Source organism: Camelus bactrianus, chromosome 3, assembly GCF_048773025.1.
Source record: "Camelus bactrianus isolate YW-2024 breed Bactrian camel chromosome 3, ASM4877302v1, whole genome shotgun sequence".
Classification (NCBI taxonomy): Eukaryota; Metazoa; Chordata; class Mammalia; order Artiodactyla; family Camelidae; genus Camelus; species Camelus bactrianus.
Genome location: NC_133541.1, coordinates 46,556,038 through 46,578,160, shown reverse-complemented (window position 1 = coordinate 46,578,160; position 22,123 = coordinate 46,556,038). Strand labels below are relative to the sequence as shown.

Here is a 22,123-nt window from a genome sequence, read left to right as displayed (position 1 = left end):
CTCTTCTGCTCCTCCTAGCAGACACCCTTGGGCTGCTCTGCTAATTGCTCCCTGCTTTCATTTCTTCATCTAAAATGGGCACATTTATATTTATAGCACCTCAGCATGGCATATGAGGACTACCTGAGTTTACTCATGTAAAGTGCTCCCAATTACCTATTACTCCCAATTACTGATTAGAGCAGCCAAGTTGGACAGGTAATCCTGTGAGCAGGGGATATGACTGGGTCAGCGTGGCCTCCAGCATCCACTATTGTGACTGGACAAAGATTTCAGTGCTTTCATAAAGTTCTTTTAGAAAGCTACTTGAAATACACATACAGCCCTACATAATGGGCTCCGTGAGATTCTGTGAAGTGGTCTGCAAGTATAAACTACCCGTAAACAGCATCCAAGAATACCAAAATATGGCTACTACCTTGATGTCCTGCCAGGGACGGCACATCAGAGCCCAGTGTTGGTCCCAGTTACTTCACGCTTTGTCCAAGAATCGCTACTTAAATTTAGAAGAAAGCTGCATGATTACACAGTTCACTGGAAAGATAATTAAATCCCTTGTATCCTTTTTGTCTCATTACACTGGTTACTCCTCTCGAGTGCTTTCCTGGTGAACCTCTACTTGAGTCTGAGACACAGCACGCCACGGCTTCGAAAGGGAGCTAAAGGCTCTCTGTTACGCATGTCCGGGCCGCTTCAGAAGAGACACACATCAGGCCGACCCAGAAATGAAGGCACTTGGGAACCAGACGAGGACAAAGTGTTATAAATGGGATCAACTGGTTCTACCCAGAGACCTTTAGGAGAACTGGACATTCAAATTTCATAGAAGCAGGAAGAGAGATTTTAAAGTCCAGCATCATATTAAAATACTTAATAAAATAAATTACAAAAGTGACCAAAGGTCTCAGCAAAATAAACAAATGCATATTTTCTCAAGATACATGTAGGTTTCAGTTTATTATTTCTTCTTCTGATTTTATGAGCAGATGTAAGAAATAATATAAAGATATTATCAGGAGCTAAGATGGGTATAGCATAACACTGCTATAAAGAACGTAGGAGGCCGAATATGTTACCACTTAAAATCCATTTGCTGATGCCGAGACTCTAAGATGAATAACAACTAAAAGAAGCTCACTTACAAAACATAGATTTACTATCTAAACAAAGGGTGAACTAATGGAAAAGCTCAGGGAGCAGTTTAGATAGAAGCACCTGTCTGCCTACTTTTGTGGCCCTGAATCCACTGGAAAGTCTTATATATTGGATACAGTAGACAGAGGGGAAAAACCCCGAACAACTGGCCTGGGCCCTTACTCACAAAGGGTCGATGTGGAGCAGAAGTGGGGCACCCCTGGACCGCAGGCTCAGGTACTATGAGAGATGCGGCTGGTCAGACTCATAAACCTTTGGTCTCTTTCTTGAATTTTGTCTCGGGGAGTCTGAGGTCATTTCAGGTGACTCTCACAGCCAAGGGATCTCCAAGTCGACAGTCCTGCTCTGCCTTCAATTTCTTAGACACTTACTACAACAGAGTTGTTCCATGCCAGTTGGACAAAGAACATTTTCCAGAAGAGATGGTGAATGAAATTAAAAAACTCAGGTCTGACTTGTGGTACCAGAAGAGCAACTCCAGCCACCTTAAGGCTTCAGTCCCAAACCAAACGGCATATACATTAAGACATGAATCAAGACACAACACAAGTAATCGTATGTGCTTGGCTCCTCCCATGGTAACTTTTGGACAGCAAGCAAAGGAGAACCCCTGGTTCACCCCAATTCCACATACATTTACTGAGCACCCACCCACGTATGAGGCACGGGGTGAATGCTGGGATGGCATGGGAAGCTTTAATAGTAACTCCACGTCCCTCCTGCAGGTCAGATTTGCCAGGCGTTCACTGTGTCTGATTTCCAACACTGCCTATGGCCCTGAAAAATTCTCTCAATGTTCAGTCCTATTCCTCCAATGATGAATTGTATGCATTCAAGTGAAGGTTGACTAGAATTAGGGGAACCAGCTATAGGTAAGCATGACAGCAGAGCCAGGCCCCAGCTTCCATGGGGCCTGAGGCCAAGATCAAAATTTCATTAATGCTGTGAAGTGACTAATGGCAATGACTTTCCTCCAATCTGCCACTTCAGAACAGACCTTTGAATGTGCACGCTATTACTACTTCCAGAACCAAGACCAGATCCTGAATCTTTTGAAGAACATGCCTGTGTTGGCTGGGGGATGAGAGAAGGAGGAAAAGTCATCACCTCCCTGCAGTACTTTCCAAGTTTCTAATTTTCTTTCAAGTTCTAGTTCAGTGTCACTTCTCTGTGCTGCCTCTCCCCAGTCACAGAATGTTCTCCCCAAAAGGATGGCATCCCTCCGCGCCGCCAGCACTGGCTCATCAAGCTGCACTTTATCTGCTTGCATGTCTCTCCTACAGCCCCCCTCCTTCTCGAGGGCAAGGACCTGACTATGACTCCCATGTTACCAACATCTACCAGGGTACCTGCCTCAGAGCAAGTGTTCTAGAAACAGTCTGAATGTACTCTGTTCAAATGACATATCTGTTAAAGTTTTCTCTCTCACAGGCTGCAGATTATCTGGAGTGATGGCTCACATCTCTCTGACGGCCTGCCCCCTTCAAGCCCCTCCTGGTGCTCACACAGCAGGAGGTCATCCTTAAATCCACTGACTTGTAAAATAATCTTACAATTAAAGACTGTATTTTTGATCAGAGATAGTCTTCTTTTCTTGAAAAAAACTTAAAATCAAACTCAAATGTGTCTTTGTTTTAACCAGATCCATATTTGGAGCTATAACTTATATATTCCGCAGTCAGCAGGTGGCAAAGCAAATAACTCAACCAAACAGAGAGGGTCACTGGAGATAGTCTCCACCATGCTCATGCTTCTTGTGATTGTCTCACTCCACTGTCTTGAGTCAGCTTACACTCCATGTAGAAACTGGTCTATGTTCAAATTCATTTGTACAAGAGGGGAAAGGCCGAATGATTTCCAGAACCCCTTCTTCCATGACCATCTATTTCTATCACTTACAGTGTATGTTATGTACTCACAGCTCTAACTTTCAAAGGAAATCCAGCTCTCAGACGCAACCTTCAGATCTTACCTCACAGTTTAATACCACTTTGTCTTCTGCTATATAGAATAAAACCTACGAAATGTAGCTGAAGAAAATCGCCTTTAGGATAGATGTTTTCCAAACAGATGTTTTCTATGAGAACATTTACTATTTGTAATTTAGGGTAAGAAGTAAAATTAAATTAGGAAGTGATTATGCAGCTACCCAAATGTGTTTTTCCATGCTATAAAACCAAAGAATTCATGTTATTTTTGCCTTTACATAAAACCTGAGACTACTGAATCCTTTCTCAGGAATGAGACTGGGTGGGTGTGAATTTGCTGTACAGAAGGACTCTAGGACTTGGAGTAAAGAACTCTTAGTGCTAGTTCCTTCTGGCTACCTGCTTCATCTGGATGGCCATGACACAAAAAAGACAATACCTTTAGCAGGAGCTCGATAACTTCTGTGTGGACAAGTCCGTGCACTGGTTCTCCATTGATGTGTGTGATCAGATCCCCAGCCTTCAGTCCCGCCTGGCAAGCTGGACTTCCTTCTTCTACGTTCTAAAGTTCAAAAGGAGGATATATTTGTAAGCAAACAAATGAAAATCCTAACACCTGCTGTTTCTTGTGGCAGAGTATTCTGAGTTAATCAGCAAACGATCCTGAGCTCCTAAGAGGAAATCAGTAAGACATGGTTACTATTCCTTTTCTGTCATCATTCTAAAATAGGATAATTCCTATGGTCCCTTAAAAAATTTCAGATGATTTGAGAATGTATATATGTATATGTATGTGTGTGTATATATGTGTGTGTGTATACATATATACATACACACACACACACACATATATATTTTTTTTTTAAAGAAAGGGAAAAAAATTCAAGAAAAGAAGAATGAAAGAAGGATAGAAATAAGACTACCTTTGACTATTTCTACTAGCTTGGTATGCAAAGTGGATAATCATATATGAAGACTAACAGAATTATGAGAAAGAATTCATTTTTGCTAAATTCACCTCCACCACATAGATAAAGGGCAACAGGTCCCAAATGCCAGCTTCACAGAAAAAAAATTTGCTGTTAACTACACCTCAGTTACGTTAACGTATTCATTCTCTGGTTTGGCTGGGAATGAAACTAACAAGGCAGAGAGACCATGGGTCTTACCCAAACAATATGGTGCACTGTGTAGATGTCACTGTCTCCCACATACACCCGGATGGCTCGGATGGTGAAACCATAGTTCTTCCCTGAACTGTGGATCACAATGGGCTGATGTGGACTGGCAGAAGCTCCTGAGGAATCTCGGCTGGGAGAGGAATCCCGTGAAGAAGAAGGGTCCGAGGACAGGGAATGGGGGGACATTGGACTCCCCAGTGGAGAAACAGCAAACATGTCTGCAACAAAGAAGCCAGTCATCAAAGCTGATCACACACACTCCGTACAGCCAGCCCTTAACCACGGAGCCCTGACCAGCTTGGCAGCACAACCACAAAACAAATCCATTTGCTTCTAATAAAGAAGAAATAATATAGAAAGATGTATATTGGTAGCTAGCATGGATTTCAGAACACAAGCCTGTCAAGGAAATTTCAGAAGTGTCTCTTTTTAAACTAACTTTTAAAGTAATAATCTAAAGTTTTAATTCCTTAGTTCTTTACACTAAGTAAGAAACAATACAAAGTGTCACTACTGGCTGTGATTTTTTAAAATACATTTTCTTTTAATTAAAGAAATAAATCATAGATGCACGAATTTCAAGTACAGCCTCACGCAGAGGAGGCGGTATGGACAGGAAAAGACACTCAGGCTACAAATCTTGCCCTAAACACATTTAATGTGGTCCTTCTCAAACACACATGGCTGGGAAAGCAGTTCATCAGTTTACTTCTGCCTTTTATATTATTGAACTAACACTGATGAAATAACTTTCATCAAGAAAACACAGCCACGTCAGCTTCTCTAGAAAAGAATCACTACTCACGACTATGACTGGAACTGATTCTCTTCCTATATTACCTGTACATCTAGCAAGGTTTCTGAGAGGATCTGCGGGGGGATAGAGAAATTTTAAGAAAAACTCAGTTCATACTCTTCAGCACCAATTCTACTCTGTTTTCCTTGTTTTATAAGCAAACATGCTTTTGTTTTTGAGTTCTTATCACTCTTCTACCCATATGAATCTAAACAGATCTTAACTGGCCAAGTGAAATTATGTGTGTGTGTCTGTGTGTGTCTGAGAAAAAGAGAATCTACAAAAGATGCTGCAAGTTAAACAAGAACTTGGTCAGGGCCAGGCGGCCAAGGGTGGCCCTACTGAAGACTCCCAGGGTGTGGAGAGGAACATGGTGGGCACAGGGAGCTCAGTGTACCCAGACTGCTGTTGGCTCCAGTTCTCGTGTCTGTCCAGAGGAGAACAACTAGGGAAACGGACCAGGTGCTTCACTCTCTGACTTCACATGGCACCTTGGTGCTCTTTTGCTGGCTACCTTCTGTCTCATCAGAAGGCCAGGTGAACAGACACACACTGGTGGGCAGGGACTTTCACGACATGCAAACAGCAAGAGGACAGAGTGGTTACACAGATCCAAACTGCTAAAAAGCCAGGCCCCTGACCCTTACCTCAGGCCGTTTTCCCTCGTCTCCCCAGACTGAAGAACTGCCCTGTGCCCATCAAGGGCTGAGCATCCTCACCAGTGCTCAGAGTGGGCCGACCACACCCCACTTACCTTCCCTGCTGCAGCAGCACTGGGGCCACTGCCTTCTGGTTATGAATAGTCATTCAAACTACGGAGACAGGTGTTTGCTTTATGGTGCTAAGTGGGCAGCTCCCAGAAAGCAATGTGCTACAGTGAGCACCACCCGCAAGGGAGCCTTTTCGTACACCCGATTTCTTTCTGCACAAATTTGAAAAATTTTAAAAATGTAAACAATCCCTTTTATACATGGTCTGTTTCCTTCCAAATCTGCAATATTCTTCTGTCGCCACTTCCAATCTCTCATTGTCATTTGAGGGATAGGTCCCAGCCGCCAGGGCCAGGGGAGTCACTACAGACTCAGTGATTAGCAGGGGCACAACCAGGTTGTGGGAAAATCCTGCAACTCAACAAAACCATAATTAAGCCTCATTTTTTAACACCAGGCAGGAAGTGATCTGACTACCAGTAGGAGGAAGCGTAACCCCACAGACAGGGCTGGCAAAACGTATCATTTCAGTGCTGTGTGTAACTCTACAGCCCCAGAAGTGAAAACCTTGCGTTCTCTGTGTCTATTTCTTCATTAGCCAGATGAGAAAAACTATACTTAGTTTTCCAACAGAGATGCTGTAAACAGCTCTGTAAAGGATATAAATCATGTATGGTGTTAGGAGGAAAAATCATTCAGAGGAGGGAAATTTATCACTTAACTTGGGGTAGGGAGGCAGAAAAGAAAAGGAAAGAAAACAAATAAAAGAAATAAGCCTTTGTGGGAAGGGAGCCTGCCTCCTCTCCTGCTGCAGAAAGAGGAGAAGGAATAAGCCATGTGTGCCTTCTGGGCGGTCGGGAGGGAGACACTCAGGAGGGCTGTGCCAGGACACCACCCGCTACTGCTTCAAGCAACCCTGCATCTCAGTCAGCATTCCAAACCGGGGGCAGGGTGAGCACATGCACAAATCACACAATTTCATGCGAGTCGATGTCTCTCTACCTCCTGGGATCATGAGGGACAGAGCACTGGCAGAAAGGGACTTTGTGACTTTCCCCGAGATTTTCCTTTTCTCTGTGCTTTCTAATCGCGGCCGAGCCATGTGAGAAGCGGGTTCACCGGAGGGCTTTGAGGAATTATCTGTACTGTCCACACACTCGCTTCGTCCATTTATCTGATCCAAGTGCTCTGAAAAACTGCCAACTGTGCAAAGAAGAAGGGATAAACACGTTCAGGAAAATTTGGGACAGGAGAGGCAGGGAGAGGGGAAGAGAGAGAGAAAAGGAAGGACAAACACTGGGAAACAGACAACCATGTGGTTCGCGAGTCCACACGGTGTCTGGCAAACATGAAAAACACGTGATGGGTTTGAGAAAGGGGATGTGGAGGAGGAAGGACGACAGAGGCTGTCCATTCCAATTTCACTCTCCTGGTACACAAGTCTGATAATTCTCCACCAACAACTCCATTTAACTAGAATAATTACTTCTTAGAACTGAATTTTATGACCCTAGTAGAGACAACTCTTTTCCCTGACCCCACCATGAAAGGCTATGAACCAAACATCACCTTATGAACTGCACGACCACCCGCCGTATACTATAATTATCCTGTGATACTGATGATCATCATTAGCATCATTTGCTATGTGGACATCGTTTAATCACTTCCTGGGGACTTAGGTCTGTGTCTTCTCCTACTATTTTTCTAGGGCACACTTCACACTAAGCTCCGTAAGTCACTTACGGGCTCAAGTGTCACCTTTGACTTCCCCCACGCGATGCCTCCTTCCACTCTAAGCTCCTTGTACATTTCACGGCGAGACAAAGGGGTTGCCTCACTACCTTACCCAATGTCTTGCTACACCTTCTTGGCTTTTAACTGGACAGTGCCACAGGCTGATGTGGTCTGAAGTTCTGGGGTCAGTGAGAAGATCCAACCCTCTGTAAGCCAGCCATCACATCTTCTTTATTTTTAATTTTATTAACCCTTAATATAAACTGGAGGGTTTTTTTAAGTTAAAAAATTAGGACTTCCTTCAGCAGAGAAACGTTAGAGAATATATAATCATGCAGAAGGGTGCAGAAAAGGAAAATCACTGACACCAGTCTGGTAATCGCACATGCCAAGAGTAAAGAAACTTCCTGAGCAGAAGCGACATGAAGAATTTCCCAGAGAAAAGTCAAAAGACCATCCCTTTTGGTTTCTCCCATTCTTTCTCTCACAAGCTATCAGTTTTCTGAGGTTTTTTTTTTCCTTTCCTTTTTTTTTAACCAGTGATAATACACCTTTGTCCAGAAAAAACAATGCTTATCTCCCTTTTCCTTCTAAATGCTACATTATAAGCCTTTTTGCTTTAAAAATCAACACTATCATCACGTTAAGATACACAATCCACCCAGTGAATTCAATACCATTATGAATGATCCTTTGAAAGACCAGCCAGCACATTTTAAAGTGCTGACCATGTGACATTCTTTGCCTAGGAAAGAGGCTTAATTAGATTTTACACTTCTGTTACACTGCCATATACACATCACTCGACTGCACAGCTGAAGTTTGGTCCTAGTTTACAGCAGTGGCACAGACCCCAACGTGGGGTCTAAGCTAAGGGAAGCCTAGGACTTGGGACAGTGGGCGTGGGAATAGCACGGCTCAAGGTCACCCACTGTGCTGCAGGTACAAGAGAAGATTCAGAGACTTCATGGGACACTCACCTGACCTACAAAGGAAGACAATCTTAAGACAAATAGCAACCATCTTTCCTCTTCTATATCCCAAACTCAATCCCCCTTCACAGTGTATCTATTCCATTCACTCTAAATAAAGAAATCAACTGCTGAAGGTCTTGACAAAAACTGCTTCACAAATCCAAAAAAAAGAAAAAAAAAAAGAAAAAAAAAAAGAAAACCTCATCTGAAAAACTTTAAGCTTACTTTGAGGTGAGTTACACATTCCCTTCTCATTCTAATTTGGTTTGGATGGGCTCACTGACAAGTATAAAATGAAAAGCTGAATCTCTTTACAACAAATAATTTATTGGATGCATTAGAGCACTACACCTAAAACTGAGATACTTTGACTTCTCACTGCTTCAAATACAACATAGTCATGAAAAAAGAAACAGGTATAAAGCAGCACTTCCCTAAATGCCAGAGTGTGAACATACAGCATTCTCTGTCATCACCCCTCCGTCTCGTCCCGCCATCTCATTTCATAGCACTGTATACAAGCGTGTGTTTCTTTTCTGCCAATGGTGGATAATGTCACCTTAATGTTCTGTAAATGTCAAGGGTTCCTTCTTTTTGATGGTGGAGCAATATAAAAATCAACAAATCTAATCAAATTTAATTTTACTACAGTCACGGTTTTCAGATTCCCTAACTACCCTTGGCTATGAGCAAATCAGCGCATCTCTCTATTGTGAACAGCCCCCAAGGTCTTTGATTATTTTTAGTGTGTGTACGGGGGAGAAACAGAGAAAGGTGGTTTGAATCTATTAATCAAAATGCATGGCAGGGCATAGAGAGCTTTTTTAAATAATTTTTTAAATTATAAAAGTAATCCAACGCTTAGACACCATTCTCCTCCCTCCACCTCCTACATTTCTGGTAGTTAGTAAGCTAAAGAGACCGGGAGAGCCTAAAGAATTCACTCCATTAAGACTGTATTCCAAAGGGAGGCAACTACATTCAGAGTAAATAATAAACTAAGAAACAGATGAGAACTTAGGAATATAAAATATGTGACTTATCTACATTTGATTTGATTACCAAGATGAACTAAAAATGGTTAGGAATCTTAGAATACTAGCTTGTTTCTCCACTACTTTTTAAAAAAATATAATATTTATCATTTATTTTTTGAAGGGGAGACCTAATTAGGTTTATTTTATTTATTTATTATTTATTTATTATTACTGTTATTAAAAAATTCTTACTTTTTATCAAAGTGTAGTCAATTTACAATGTTAGTTCCAGGTGTACAGCAAAGCAACTCAGTTATATGTATATATACACACATATATATATTTTAGGTTGTTTTCCATTACAGCGCATTATTATTGCTATTTTTTAATGCGGTACTGGGGATTGATCCCAGGACCTCCTGCATGCTAAGCATGTGCTCTACCACTGAGCTATACCCTCCCCACCACACTACTTCCTCATTGCTATTCTCTTGGCTCTACAGAGTTAAGACAAGTGGAATTATTCTACGTGGAAACAGAATAGAGGTGAAAAGAGAGAAGGAAAAAACACAAAATCATTTTTCCCCACGATCAGTGATAAGCCCATGTGAAGCTCCACAGAACCAAACTTCTCAGTGAGGCTGAAATAAATCCAGCCTGTAAAATTTGTTTTCTTGAAATGACTCAAAACAAAACAAAACAAAACAATTACACTATGAATATTCAGTTAGTTAAAGACATGTTCACAAAAAATCTTGGACTCATTCATGGTTATCAATATAGCATGCTGGATGTGGCTTAATGAAAACATTTATTACAGCAACCTTAAGCCATATCCATGTTTTGTTTTTTAGGAGCATAAATACACATTGCTCTACAGAAGGATATGCTGTGCATGAAATTTTTACAAACCAAGTAATATTTTAAATGCACTTCCAGGACTTGCTCTGGGGGAAGTGCAAGTTTGATCATCTAATGAGGACCCCTCTATGATTAAGGACCAGCAAGTATTCATGATTCATTAAGCCTGTGAAGACACTGTTCTTGTTCTCAGGAAGGCTTACTTCACACAAAAGTGACATCATACAATGCTCTCATAGGGAAAGTCCAGGCCCCTGGTCTGCCTCCCATACAGCCAAAGATATCTCAGCAGAGTCTGCGCCAGTTACCCAGAGGCTGCAAAGGTAACCTGTGTACAGTGGAGTTGTTGCACAGGCACCTAAGATGCGGTGTTTAGCATTTCTGACTCCCCTCTCCCTTCTCCGTCTTAGATGCATGGAAGGCCACTGCGAACCTCACAGCATGAGCATCCTGCTGCACTGATGAGGGTCTAGTTTGGAAACGCTACAGGTATGGGGTACGGCATGGTCCCTAACAAAAACCAACTCCTTCAAAGAAATAACCACCTGCTCCAACACTACAGGGTACACTAGCTTACACTGTACCTTATGGGTGATGCTTTAAGACACAATGGAGGGTAATTTTGACCATGTGACTGATACACTTGCTTACAAACTTTGAGCCAGAAGCAGTGCCACAAGACATGCCTTTGCACCCATGACAGAGAACGTGCTTCCCTAATGGCCGTCAAAGGACCCATCGAAAACCAGCTGCAGAAGTGAAGGCTTCAGATGAAACAAGAATGATCTGATGTATGGCCAGACACTGTGGAGTGGTCTGGGACATCTGATCTCAGTTCTGAGGAGCTCATCACCCAAGCCTAAGAAGTGGGGCCGCGGAGGGAGTGGAGTAGCACAAAACGCCATCATCACTGCCTGGCTGGGTCTCCGGGCACCAGCAGTCCCCTCTCAATGTGCTGGGTGATGCCTGGATGGCAGGCGCCACGCTCAGGGGCTTACCTGACAGGGTGGAGCTGCTGATGGTGCTGGCGGGGGTGGTGACCTCGGGCTCCTCCTGACCACCCTCCGCAGGAGGGAGGGCTGGCTTTTCTGGCTGTTCATGCAGCTCTCTGGGGTGGGGAGCAGCCTCTTCTTGTTCTGCCTCTGCTGAAATAGCCAGTTTGGGAAGCAGGCCAGACCCAAGTTTATGTCTGTTGCTTTCAGTATCCGAAGAATTGGATGTGGATAGCTGTTGCCTTAATAAAAACCAAAAACATCTCAGGCATTGTCTTCTCTTCCTCAAGACACAGATAAAGGAGAAGCTCCTCTAGTTACTGGGATCTCTAAGGGGAGTTTTTGGAGTAGTAGCTTAAGATAGGATCTTGAGTTTTGAAATTTCTTATGCTCAACTCTTTCTAAGTCACCTGCTTTTTATTGTTTATTTCTCTTTGATCTGTAGTGTTAAAGATATTTCGGCAAAATCACTTTTGGAGCTAACTTACTGCAGCTGTATAAACCCCTTTAAATGAAATACATAGGTTTAGGGCTTCTATGCTTAAAGCAAACTCAGTAACTTCACTTCCTTCATGACATTTCTAAAAGCCTTTCATCTAGCCTTCACTTAAAATCCTAAGATCTCTTTTGGAGAGAAACTCCTGTTTAGAATAATGGCAGAAAATGAGGAAAAACTTGCTCCTCTCCTTCCTACTTTAAAGACTAAAGGTTGGATCAGCTTGGGTGAAAGCTGTGGGAAGAAAATGTAGATTATTTTTTATATTTTAAAAAACCCACAAAAACAAACAAACAAAAAAACAAAGTCATTAATCTATACATACTAGGAAACTGTGTTCAAGGTGAATTTGGGAAGAAAGAAACCAGGTAAAAATGGAACTGAGAGAGCCGAACCAAGACACATTGAGGGCAGTGATTCTTAAAGTGTGGTACCCAGACTGGCAGCATCAGCATCTCCTGGGAACCTGTTAGAAATGCACCTTCTTAGCCTGCATCCCAGATCTCCTGGGTCAGAGACTCAGGGAATGGGCCCCGCGCTCTGCTGGTACAGGCCCTCCAGGTGACCCGGATGCACACCCACGTTTAAGAACCACTGCTCTGGTAGCTGCTGCATATCGTACTTCTTAACAGGCATTTCACATACATTTCAGAATACTCTGAACTCCAGCTTAACATTTCCGTGGATGGCAAAGTCGTGCTTTTGGTTTTGTCTCCGGGATCTTCCTTCTCTTCTCCTGAATTCTGAGTCACCTGATCTATACTGCTGAAAACCTGCAAGGCAAGAAGTCAGTGCTGATTAATATCTTCTTGGAACGGTTTGACAGAAAAAAAAAAAAAAATCCTGGGAGGAAAACCTGAGAGTATGACTCAAGTTTGAATTGGGACCACGTATTCAGGAGGTACTTTCCAACACTGTTTACTTGAATTCTGAGGAGAGTTCTCAAGTCTAACTGTTTTCCTTTGGCATGGGCAGCTATGAATGCATCACCCACTCGCCATATCTCACTATGGACTTTGTATCTGCAAATAATATCCATAGATGCGCTGGGGTTTCTGGGCCTGGGATCGATGCACACATTAGATTACTTTTTAACCATGAAGTCAATCAGAAAAAGAAAATCACAGGGAAAAATTTTAATGGCCACCAGTCAGAGGCGAGAAGGAGAAAAATGCATTGCAACTGAGGGTGAAGAGAATAATAAATTACCTCTTTCAAGATGTGTAGGGGGAGAGTACACATTTGGTTAAGTCAGAGGTATTTGTTTGGCTTATAAATCACATATACAGACAGGTGGCTGCATAGGTTGGTACTGGGATTTCCGAAAGGGATGGAAGGTAAAATAGGGAGCTTAGAGCCCTGCCCAGGAAGCACTCATCACTGCCCAACCCAGCCACCTGTTGCTTCATGGGAATGGCCCTTAAACCTCCTACGCTCTACAGGGATTGGGAGGAAGGAGACTTAAGAACAGGGGACAGCGGGAAGGAACAGCTTCGTGGCTGGCTTTGATGGGCCGGGAAGCAGGTACTGGGAAAGCCCGCACTCAGTGTTATCAAAGCTTCTGCCCTGGCTCTGGGGACAGACCTGTACAACCCCTCCAGGGAAATCCCTACCTCCCTTTGTCCTTCCTATAAAAAGGGAGGGCAGTGCGGCCAATTTGCAGGTACACTCCGGGTAGTCACTTAGAAAGGTACGGAACACTTTAAAACATTCAATGCTATAGAAAAGCTGCACGATAACAATGCAAAATGCCATGGCAACAGAAAACACATTGCTACTGAAAATAGCAAAGGGAAGGCAGGGTGTCCTCTAGGTTCATTTCCATTTCCCTAGGACCCCACCCCATCAGGACTATCAGTTGTCTTTGTTTTGTTTGTCTTTTAATTCTCACCACTACCAGCTAAGAAGTGTCTTTCTCCAGCATCGATTTTATCTTCTACCATTTCCAAAATTCTCGCTTGACTTCTTACTGCCTCTTTAATACAACTTACGTTTTCTATCACTGGTTATGAGGCTTTTTCATTCCACGGTCAACTGTTCCCAAGTGTCTGGGCTTATGTCAGGGACTGAGCCTTCTCCTTTGTGTTGTATTCCGTGGGATACTAGGAGAGGGCTCTGCACACAATAACCTCAACATCCTTCATTATAAGATGAAAGAAACGGGAGGATGCCTCCACAGCCCGGCGCTGAGCTGGACCAGGGCAGCAGGGCAAGATCAGCACACAGGAAGGATCACGCATTCCGAAGAATGACTACGAGTGTTAGTCTGTGCCTCCAAGAAGAAAGATGTCAATCTATGGAGAGTGAAACAGAGGAACAGACCCCCGCAACGGGGTAGGGACTCTGGATTATCAAGATGATGGGGTCAGGCCATTTTTCCCAAACAAAAGGGAAATTTAAGTATAGGAGACCCCAACCCCCCACACACCATAGGTGGTTTTTATAATCCTGTGCAGCTGTTTAAGGCACCAACTATCAGCCCAGTGAGAGACTCTCCTAGAGACCCTCTGTGTTTATACCACAGTCCACTTACTTTTGAAAACCTGTGTGAGCATGAGGAAAACTGCCTTATTTCCACATTAAAGTCTTCGTCATTTGTATCATCTTCTTCCTCAGTCTCCATATGATGGTACTTCTCTGATCGAGCTGCAGGGAAATGTTTGGGAACAGTTCCAATTACTCAGAATTTCAGCTTTTAATTTAGATATTTTAATTATGAGTTTCTATATCAAAGCAACATTATGTTTCAGAACTTGTGGGTTCAAGATTGGAAGTTTCTTTTAAAAGTAGAGCTGGGGAGGGTACAGCTCAGTGGTAGAACGCGTACTTAGCATGCACGAGGTCTTGGGTTCAATCCCCTGTACCTCCAAACAAAGCAAAACAAAACAAAAGTAGAACTGATCTTCTACAAAGTAAAGGCCAAATAATGTTTTCTGTCAGATAATACACGTACTATCAAAATAACTTGTGTCATCTTCGGATTCCAGCTGGGGAATGAATTCTGCCTTCTGTCTCAGCAAACTGTTCCAGTCTAAAGAACGGAAGAATCGATGCTGTTTGACTTCATATGCACCACCTTGGGGTAGGGAGCGGAAGGGAAGGACAGAGGGAAAAGTTAAATTATCCTCCAAGCAAAGGTAAGCATCAGTTTTTAAGAACAATCTCCCCGCCACCCTACCCCCAAAAAAGTTCTATCATGAGAGAAGTAAAGAAATCATGGATCTTCTTCATCCTACAAGCAAAACCTCCAAAAATTTTCCCGTAATTTATCAGCAGGAGGTATGATTTTGCTAATAGCAGTTGCTATGGCACAGTTTTTCTTTGTTAATTTTTCCACAACTTCCCTATTTTTCAAAGGTTAATGATGTGGCCCCTTAAAATCAGGTTATGCTGAACCTGGGGACATGGACACACACTGGCCCAAAGTAGACTTGCTCATGACAAACCCAAGGAAATTCTAACAAGGTGCAAAATGTGTTCACAGCAATATTTCCTAGGGAGGTAAAGTTTTTATAAAGATAAATTTGTCCTAAATAGTATATAATGGTTACCATTCCATTTTATTGGATTCCTCGTTAACATGGGTAGGAATCAGATTCTGTGGATTACAGATTCTTAAGTAAGAAACTGGCAAACTTGTTTGAAAAATGTGTAATGCACGTGATGAAAATCAATCAAAATCCCGAAGTTTTAGGCTTCTTTTGGCCAAGTGAGCCTGATAGCACAATTCAGTGAAATAATGTTTTTTAATTCAGTTCATGATTTTAAAGGGAGATTTTTAAGAGCAGACCCCATCAAAATACTGTACTATCTCCCATGTAAACAGAAGAAGATGTACACATGATAAAATCCTAGTGAGAATCAGACACCTGCCCTGCTGCCAACACACATGCTGTTGGTGGAGGAGATGAGGAAGAATCAATCCTGAAACAATACCAGGAGGAGAGATTTCTCTCCAGACTAGTACTGCCATCTAATCACCCTCTCCACCAGGCGACAGCCCTCTAAGTGTGATGCAAATGCCTCTTTAATGCAGTTGTCACCCAGGCTTCTCATCTTGTCCTCAGTGGGGTTCAAAAGGAATAGGAAGAGAAACGCAAGCTGAATGAAAAATGGGCTTGGGTCTTGGGGTAGGGGAGCCGTCTGGATGGTTCAAAGATGTGGTTCTGTCCCCCGGGGCACTGCACAAGGCTTGTGGGAGCTCCAAACTCAGCCAGGGGAACCCGGGGTTCTGAAAATAGTGGAACGGAGAGAAAAAAGCAAGGTGGGAAAATCATTCCTCAAAAGGGAGAATGGGTTCTTTACAAGGCGTTTGATTAGAATCTTTACGTGGAATTCCAGCCCAGGCTTTCTCCATGTTTACAGCACAATACTCAAGCCTGTCGGTGATCCCAACAGCAATAGTGCTGGTGGCTGTGACCTGAGGGCCAACTTTGACAAGCATAGCACGAGATGCTAAAGCCGACTTGCTTCCTTTAGATAAGCCATTGAAAGTACCCCACAAAGTAGGCATTATCAACTTCATTTCTGGATGGGGAAAATAAAAATAATCAGTAAAGTACACTGGACCAAGATCATCCAGTGAGTAAGGATTAGAAGGGCTGAGGCTGAGGTCTAAAAACAGCCAGGTCCATCCTCAGTGCCACAGTGCCACCCGCCACACAAGAGGGAGGCATTCTACCATGCCACCTCTCCTGTATCATCCTGCAAATGGATTCACAACTGCTCATCATGGGCACCTGAGCCAAATAGCCAATTTCTGAGCACCCTCTGCACAGCCCAGCCCTGGTCCTCCGTGCATCCTGGTTCTTGTCCACCCCAACCAACAGCCCCAAACATATTTTCTTCTAGTGACCTTTTCCTGGAGGAGCTAGAAGGGCTTATACATTTATCTATCCAATTTCCTCACTGTGCCAGCGACACTGAGGTCCGAAGAGTTAGGCTCTATGTAGTGGCCCACCACACACTATACCTCACACTATACCTGAGTGACGATGACTGTCACTTCAGCTGCCACTCATGGGGCCACACCAAATGACAGCTGGCACTGCCAGGTCACTGAACTCTACCCAGAAAAGCACTGTTCTCCAGACTCAAAGGCTCAAAAGGCACTTCCAGATCATACCCAGAGGGTCTGAGTTTTCACTCCCCGACCTGCCAACCTTCAGAACCCTCACTGGTGAGAGCATCGCTCCATGTCTGTGAAGAATGACAAATGGGTCCTCCCCAAGGAGTCACAGCCCACTGCTGTCCCAGCTCACAGTTCTCACCCTTTGGCCTTTGTGCCCCACTGAGAAGCAGTTGCTTATCACTCCTGTTTCTCACGCACTTTTGGAAAGATGGGGAATGAAAGAATCAAAGGGACACACTGGGGAAAAATTACCTCTGGGCCAAACTTTGATATAGCATAGATGACGGCTTTATGAGCCAAATACAAATCATCAGACACAGGAACTCCTGCAAATGCCAGCTCTCACTGGAAGAATTCACCAGGAAGGGAAGGGAAAGGAAAGTGACTATTTCTTGAGCTCCTATTATATACGAGGTTTATGTACTAGATACCTTCATGAACGGGTCTGCACAATAATCCCACCAGGTATGTAATGTGTTCATTTTCATAGATTAGGAAACTGAGACTCTGGGCAAAGAACAAAGGACTCAGCATCCAGCTGGTTCGTGGGTGGGAGTCAGTCACGTGTGAGCTGCTCTGAAGTCCAATGAGCCTGGCTGCCACTTAATGCACTACAGGTTCAAAGGTCAAGTTCAAGTACAACAAGTTCCCAAATTGCAAGTTGCTTTGGCACTAATGTTTCCCCTTGAATTTTTCTCTCCTTTCATAGAAGTTTCTTAAACATCCATTATGTTCTTCACACTCCTTTTCTCAGCCTCTCTAGTCTCTCGGGCAAATGTGCACTTGCACATTTTCACGGTGCATTATTTCGCCCGCTAAATATGCATTAAATCCAAAACGCTGCCATTGCAAGCAGCATGGCAGGCCTGTGGGATTCATAGCCTCATTCTCCGGGCCCTACTGGGACCTGTCACGTTGGACCTGCCTGTTTGCCAAGCATTCCGTGACAATGCTAAGAGCTGGGGCAGGGTCTTTTAAATGTCTCTTTTGAGCTTCTGCTAAATTTGTTTCTCAAACTGTCAAACCCTGAAAAGACTGAAAGCAGCAGTCAAGGAGGAAATGTGCAGAGATAACTTGCAGCATGTAATAGATAAACCTGGATGTGCTGACCACCATCACAGCCCTGTCTTGTTGAGTGAATCAAGAGTCCACATATTCACAGAGGGGGGAAATGGGCAGAATATTAAGTGAGAAAACTCTCCAAACTGACACATGAACTCTGACTGGGACTCAGAAGGGATGTATTGACATATCACTTGTAGTCGCACCTTAGGACCGCACGTTGGGACAGCTGGGGAGGATATATAAACAGATATTTGTATTGTTGCAGGACAGTCTTACAGTGCCACTGTTTCTCACTGCTTCTTTGACTCCAGTGAGCAAAATCACTCCTCAAAACTCTGCCCCACACAGAGCCCGAACACTTTTTCTCGGACAGCTACTCATCTCTCTTGAACTAAAGCAAGTCTGACTGCAAGTCACAGACGGTGGGAAATAACAAGTGTGCTAGTCACTTCAGACAGAAGGAAAACCAAATCAAGTGGGAAGAAACAGAAAGAGCTCCATCTGCTCAAAGGTGGGGGCACCACCACCCTTTCTAAGTCTCCTCTGTCCGAAGAGGAAAGCCGGAGGTTACACACGCAGGAAAATAAACATGGCAGCACCAGCAGCAGCGGCACGCCTGGCTGTCGGAGCCAGAGCTGACCATCTTTACCTTCACAATAATCCTGTGCTGCGGTGCTACTATTATCAGCTCCATTTTACAGATGAGGAAGTGAGACGCAGAAAGGGAAATAACCTGCTCATGGTCACACGGCTGGATCTAAACTCAGGCCACTATCCAGAGCTTAGGCCATTACCTTCCCTTGGACTGCCTTTCCTAGTTAAAGGCCCACTCATCCACCGAAAAAGGCGAAAAAGCACATGGTGCTCTAGTACAAAGCTCCACTCGAAGCAATTTTCCCGAGTCCTGATTTTAAAAACTTCTTGCATCCTCTAATACAGGATGCTTCAGGTTTTTCTGTAAAGAGCCAGAGTATTTTAGGCCATGCAGTTGGTCATGACTACACAACTCCACCAGTGCAGCATGGAGGCAGCCAGAGACGATATGTGAATGTACAGTATTTCTGTATTTCAATCAATATTTACAAAACAAAAATTGGGCCCACGGGTTTTACTGCATTATCATAAACTCTAATAGCACAGCATTCCATACTTTAACAAGAACAGAGCCCTCCAACTGGGGAAGCTGTGGCCTAATGTTGAGAACAATATAAGACATGTATTTGGAGCTGCTGCAAATGACTTTTGTTTTAGAAAAAATAGGTGAGAGAATTATCTTTCCAGTAGTTTCGGATCTTTCTAGTCAAATGGGGTAGAATGAAACAGTTTAGAGTAAACAACCCAACAACGGCAATTTTCACTGATGACAATTATGGATACAGTGTGCATGTGTGTATATTATGTGTATATACGTAATGTGTGTTTATATTTAATATTTAGTCTCGTCTAGATAAATTCATATACTGGGGTTGGCTAGAATGCTTTATTGGGATCTCTTAAGTCTGTCTATTTGGAATATAAGGAAGAAAAGGAAAAAGAACTGGTGAGAAACAAAAGACTAGTAGCAGAACAGTCAGGAAAAACAATCAGCAAGAAATAAATCTACCATCTTTTTCATCTTGAAAGTCAGTGTTTTTTAATCCTCTTCCTTGGTCCACAGCGCTGATCGCCTTGATGGGAAAGCACAGCTCTACCCGAGGCGCTCATTTCTAGGACTTAGTTCAAGTACTGATAAGCCGTTTCAAAGCCTATAGACAGTAACGTGCTAGATCAAATCAGTCTACACACACACACACACACACACACACACACACACACACACACACACACACACACATTTAAAATCCGAAACAACAACAATAAAAAATCTTCCACATTTCTAATCCTCTGTATCAAAGTTTTAAGAGTCATGCTTTTTAAGACAGAAGACTTACGTGTGCCCTTGAGGTTTTCTTTCAGAGAAATTTTATTTATCGAGATAAATTAAGAATAATTTCTTCTTTGCAAAAAACAAGAGCAAAGCACAGAGACAAACAACAGTCACCAACCCTCCTAGTATACACACTTCTCTGAATCAGAAAAAAAAAATTCAAAATATTTTTGCTATAATGTATTGTAGCCACATTCTACATCAACCAACAGATGTTTCCCATGCAAAAAGCAGAACAAAAACAAAACCCTCTGAGTGCTCCACAAAGACAGTATTTCTTGCATTTTAGCAAAATTAAAACATGTGCTCTAACCTGTTCCCAGTCTCTCCAGCGGATTCTGCCTGAGAAGCAAGGTGATCAGATCCTGGGCATCGGGTGGTGGTGCCTCATCCTTTTCAGGCCAGTTGATCTCATCTAGAAGGAAGAAAAGTAGTTTATACTCTTATTGCTCAAATGGTGGTCCGGGTCCCAGCAGCATGGACAGCACCAGGGAGTTTGCTAGATGCAGAATTTCAGGCCCCACCCCAGACCTACTGAATCAGAATCTGCATTTAAATAAGATCTTCAGTTGATTCCTAGGCCTGTTGTATGAGACATGAATAGCAGAGCTTTCCACATTCAGAGAGAATATTTCAGTGAGCAGTGGGATCTCTCACTTGCCTTTTGGGTTCATTCTCCTTTGGCAGAACTGGCTCACTACAAATTGGTCCTCTAGGTATTGAGAGGACTCAATGTAGTAAAAACGCTAAACACCTGCATTTTAGGTGGTCATTCCATCCAGGAATCATCCGAGAGTCCAATTTTCTCTCCTACTACCATCCTCAATTGAGAATCTGGCCACAGCCATAGAGTTCTTCTGGTCCAAGCAGCAAAAAATTAGTTTTGTAAAAGTAATGATTTCCAGAGACAAAGGAAAGGTCAAAATGCTAAGACTAAAGGAGAAAAAAAAAATCCAGAGGAATTGTAGCAATGAGAGTATTTAAAATCTGTCATAAATATTAGAATGTGCTCTACATTCTACAAGAGTTTGCCTGAAGATAGGTGTGTATGCTTGTGTGCATGGAAATGCAATAAAAACATGAGTTGTGTCTCTGTGTGCCTGCCTCTAGCTCCTCTGCTGCACTTTAAATCTGATTTGGAAAATAAAACATGAATATGCATCTGAGCCGTAAGGCATCAAGAACAAAGCCAGCATTTGCTGCTTGTGTTAATTAAACAGTTGATTCCTCTTGCCATTCAGGACTCAGTATATCAGAAAACAGCCTACTTATAAATCCATAAACAGCTCAGATATTGTATAAAAAGGTTATACACTGCAGGCAACTCACAAATCTACTGTGTTAAAGTTTACAAATATGCCTGGCTTGCAAAGTCAACAATGGAAAATAACGCTGTGATTAAGGGGCTCCTGATACCAGAAGGAATTGTCCCGGTGTGTCCACTGTGGGACCGTGTAAGCACAGGCCAGAATGGACCAGAGGTGAGTGATAAAGATGTGAGTGATGACTGACCACCTTTGAGGAAGAGAGGCCTTTCTGATCTCTGCTTTGGGGAAATTTACAAAAACAGCAGGTAGGGTAGTAACAGAGCCTATTTAATTATCATTTAGTTTTGCCACAAGCTGCATAACAATAGTTAGGGTCAGCTCGCAGGTTAACATCTAAAGGTTATTGAATTTAGATGAAAGATGAACAGCTGTTAAGAAATAACATTACACTGTAACAACTACCAATGAAATCATTAACAATCTGTGGATTAAATTTGCTTCCTCCCCATTCTCATTATTTATTATTTGGTAGACATTTGTTTTAGGGTTTATTACACTTTTGTTAATTTCTTCATTGTGCCATTAGCCATTTTTCCCCATTTATGTAAATGTTACCCACATTAACCTTTTCTTCCCTGGTGCAACATTCCTATTAAGGAAAGGAAGACTGGACAGCAGGGAAATCATTTGCAAATCCCACACCAATTTCTTTTGCAGAAAAAGCACACCATAAAAATCGGTTCCATTGCTAGTACATTTCCAAATTCCGTGTTAACAAAACTTCCTCAGATCAATTTCCAACACAAATTGCTCTCCTGAGAATGTGAAAGTCAGTTATGTGCTATGATGAGTGAGTTCTTTTAATCTGCTGGCTACACCGTTTGATAAAGGTTAACATTTTAGTAGTCAAAACAGCGATACTCCA

The 22,123-nt window shown here is 42.8% G+C and overlaps 1 protein-coding gene across 15 annotated transcripts in view; it reads right to left on the bottom strand.

Annotated features, from left to right (window-relative positions):
- Positions 1-22,123, bottom strand: part of MAST4 (microtubule associated serine/threonine kinase family member 4) — a 514,312-nt gene that overhangs the window by 13,545 nt on the left and 478,644 nt on the right. For 12 of the 15 annotated variants that reach the window (XM_074359140.1, XM_074359144.1, XM_074359149.1 and 9 more), the window contains 8 exons: positions 20,244-20,345; positions 14,761-14,883; positions 14,341-14,453; positions 12,453-12,580; positions 11,318-11,553; positions 6,773-6,973; positions 4,253-4,482; positions 3,523-3,645 (listed from right to left, as the gene is read on the bottom strand). In XM_074359140.1, the coding sequence (XP_074215241.1) occupies positions 3,523-3,645; positions 4,253-4,482; positions 6,773-6,973; positions 11,318-11,553; positions 12,453-12,580; positions 14,341-14,453; positions 14,761-14,883; positions 20,244-20,345 (1,256 nt within the window). The remainder of the gene's footprint in view (positions 1-3,522; positions 3,646-4,252; positions 4,483-6,772; positions 6,974-11,317; positions 11,554-12,452; positions 12,581-14,340; positions 14,454-14,760; positions 14,884-20,243; positions 20,346-22,123) is intronic. The other 3 variants (XM_074359156.1, XM_074359199.1, XM_074359201.1) reach the window with 1 other exon arrangement.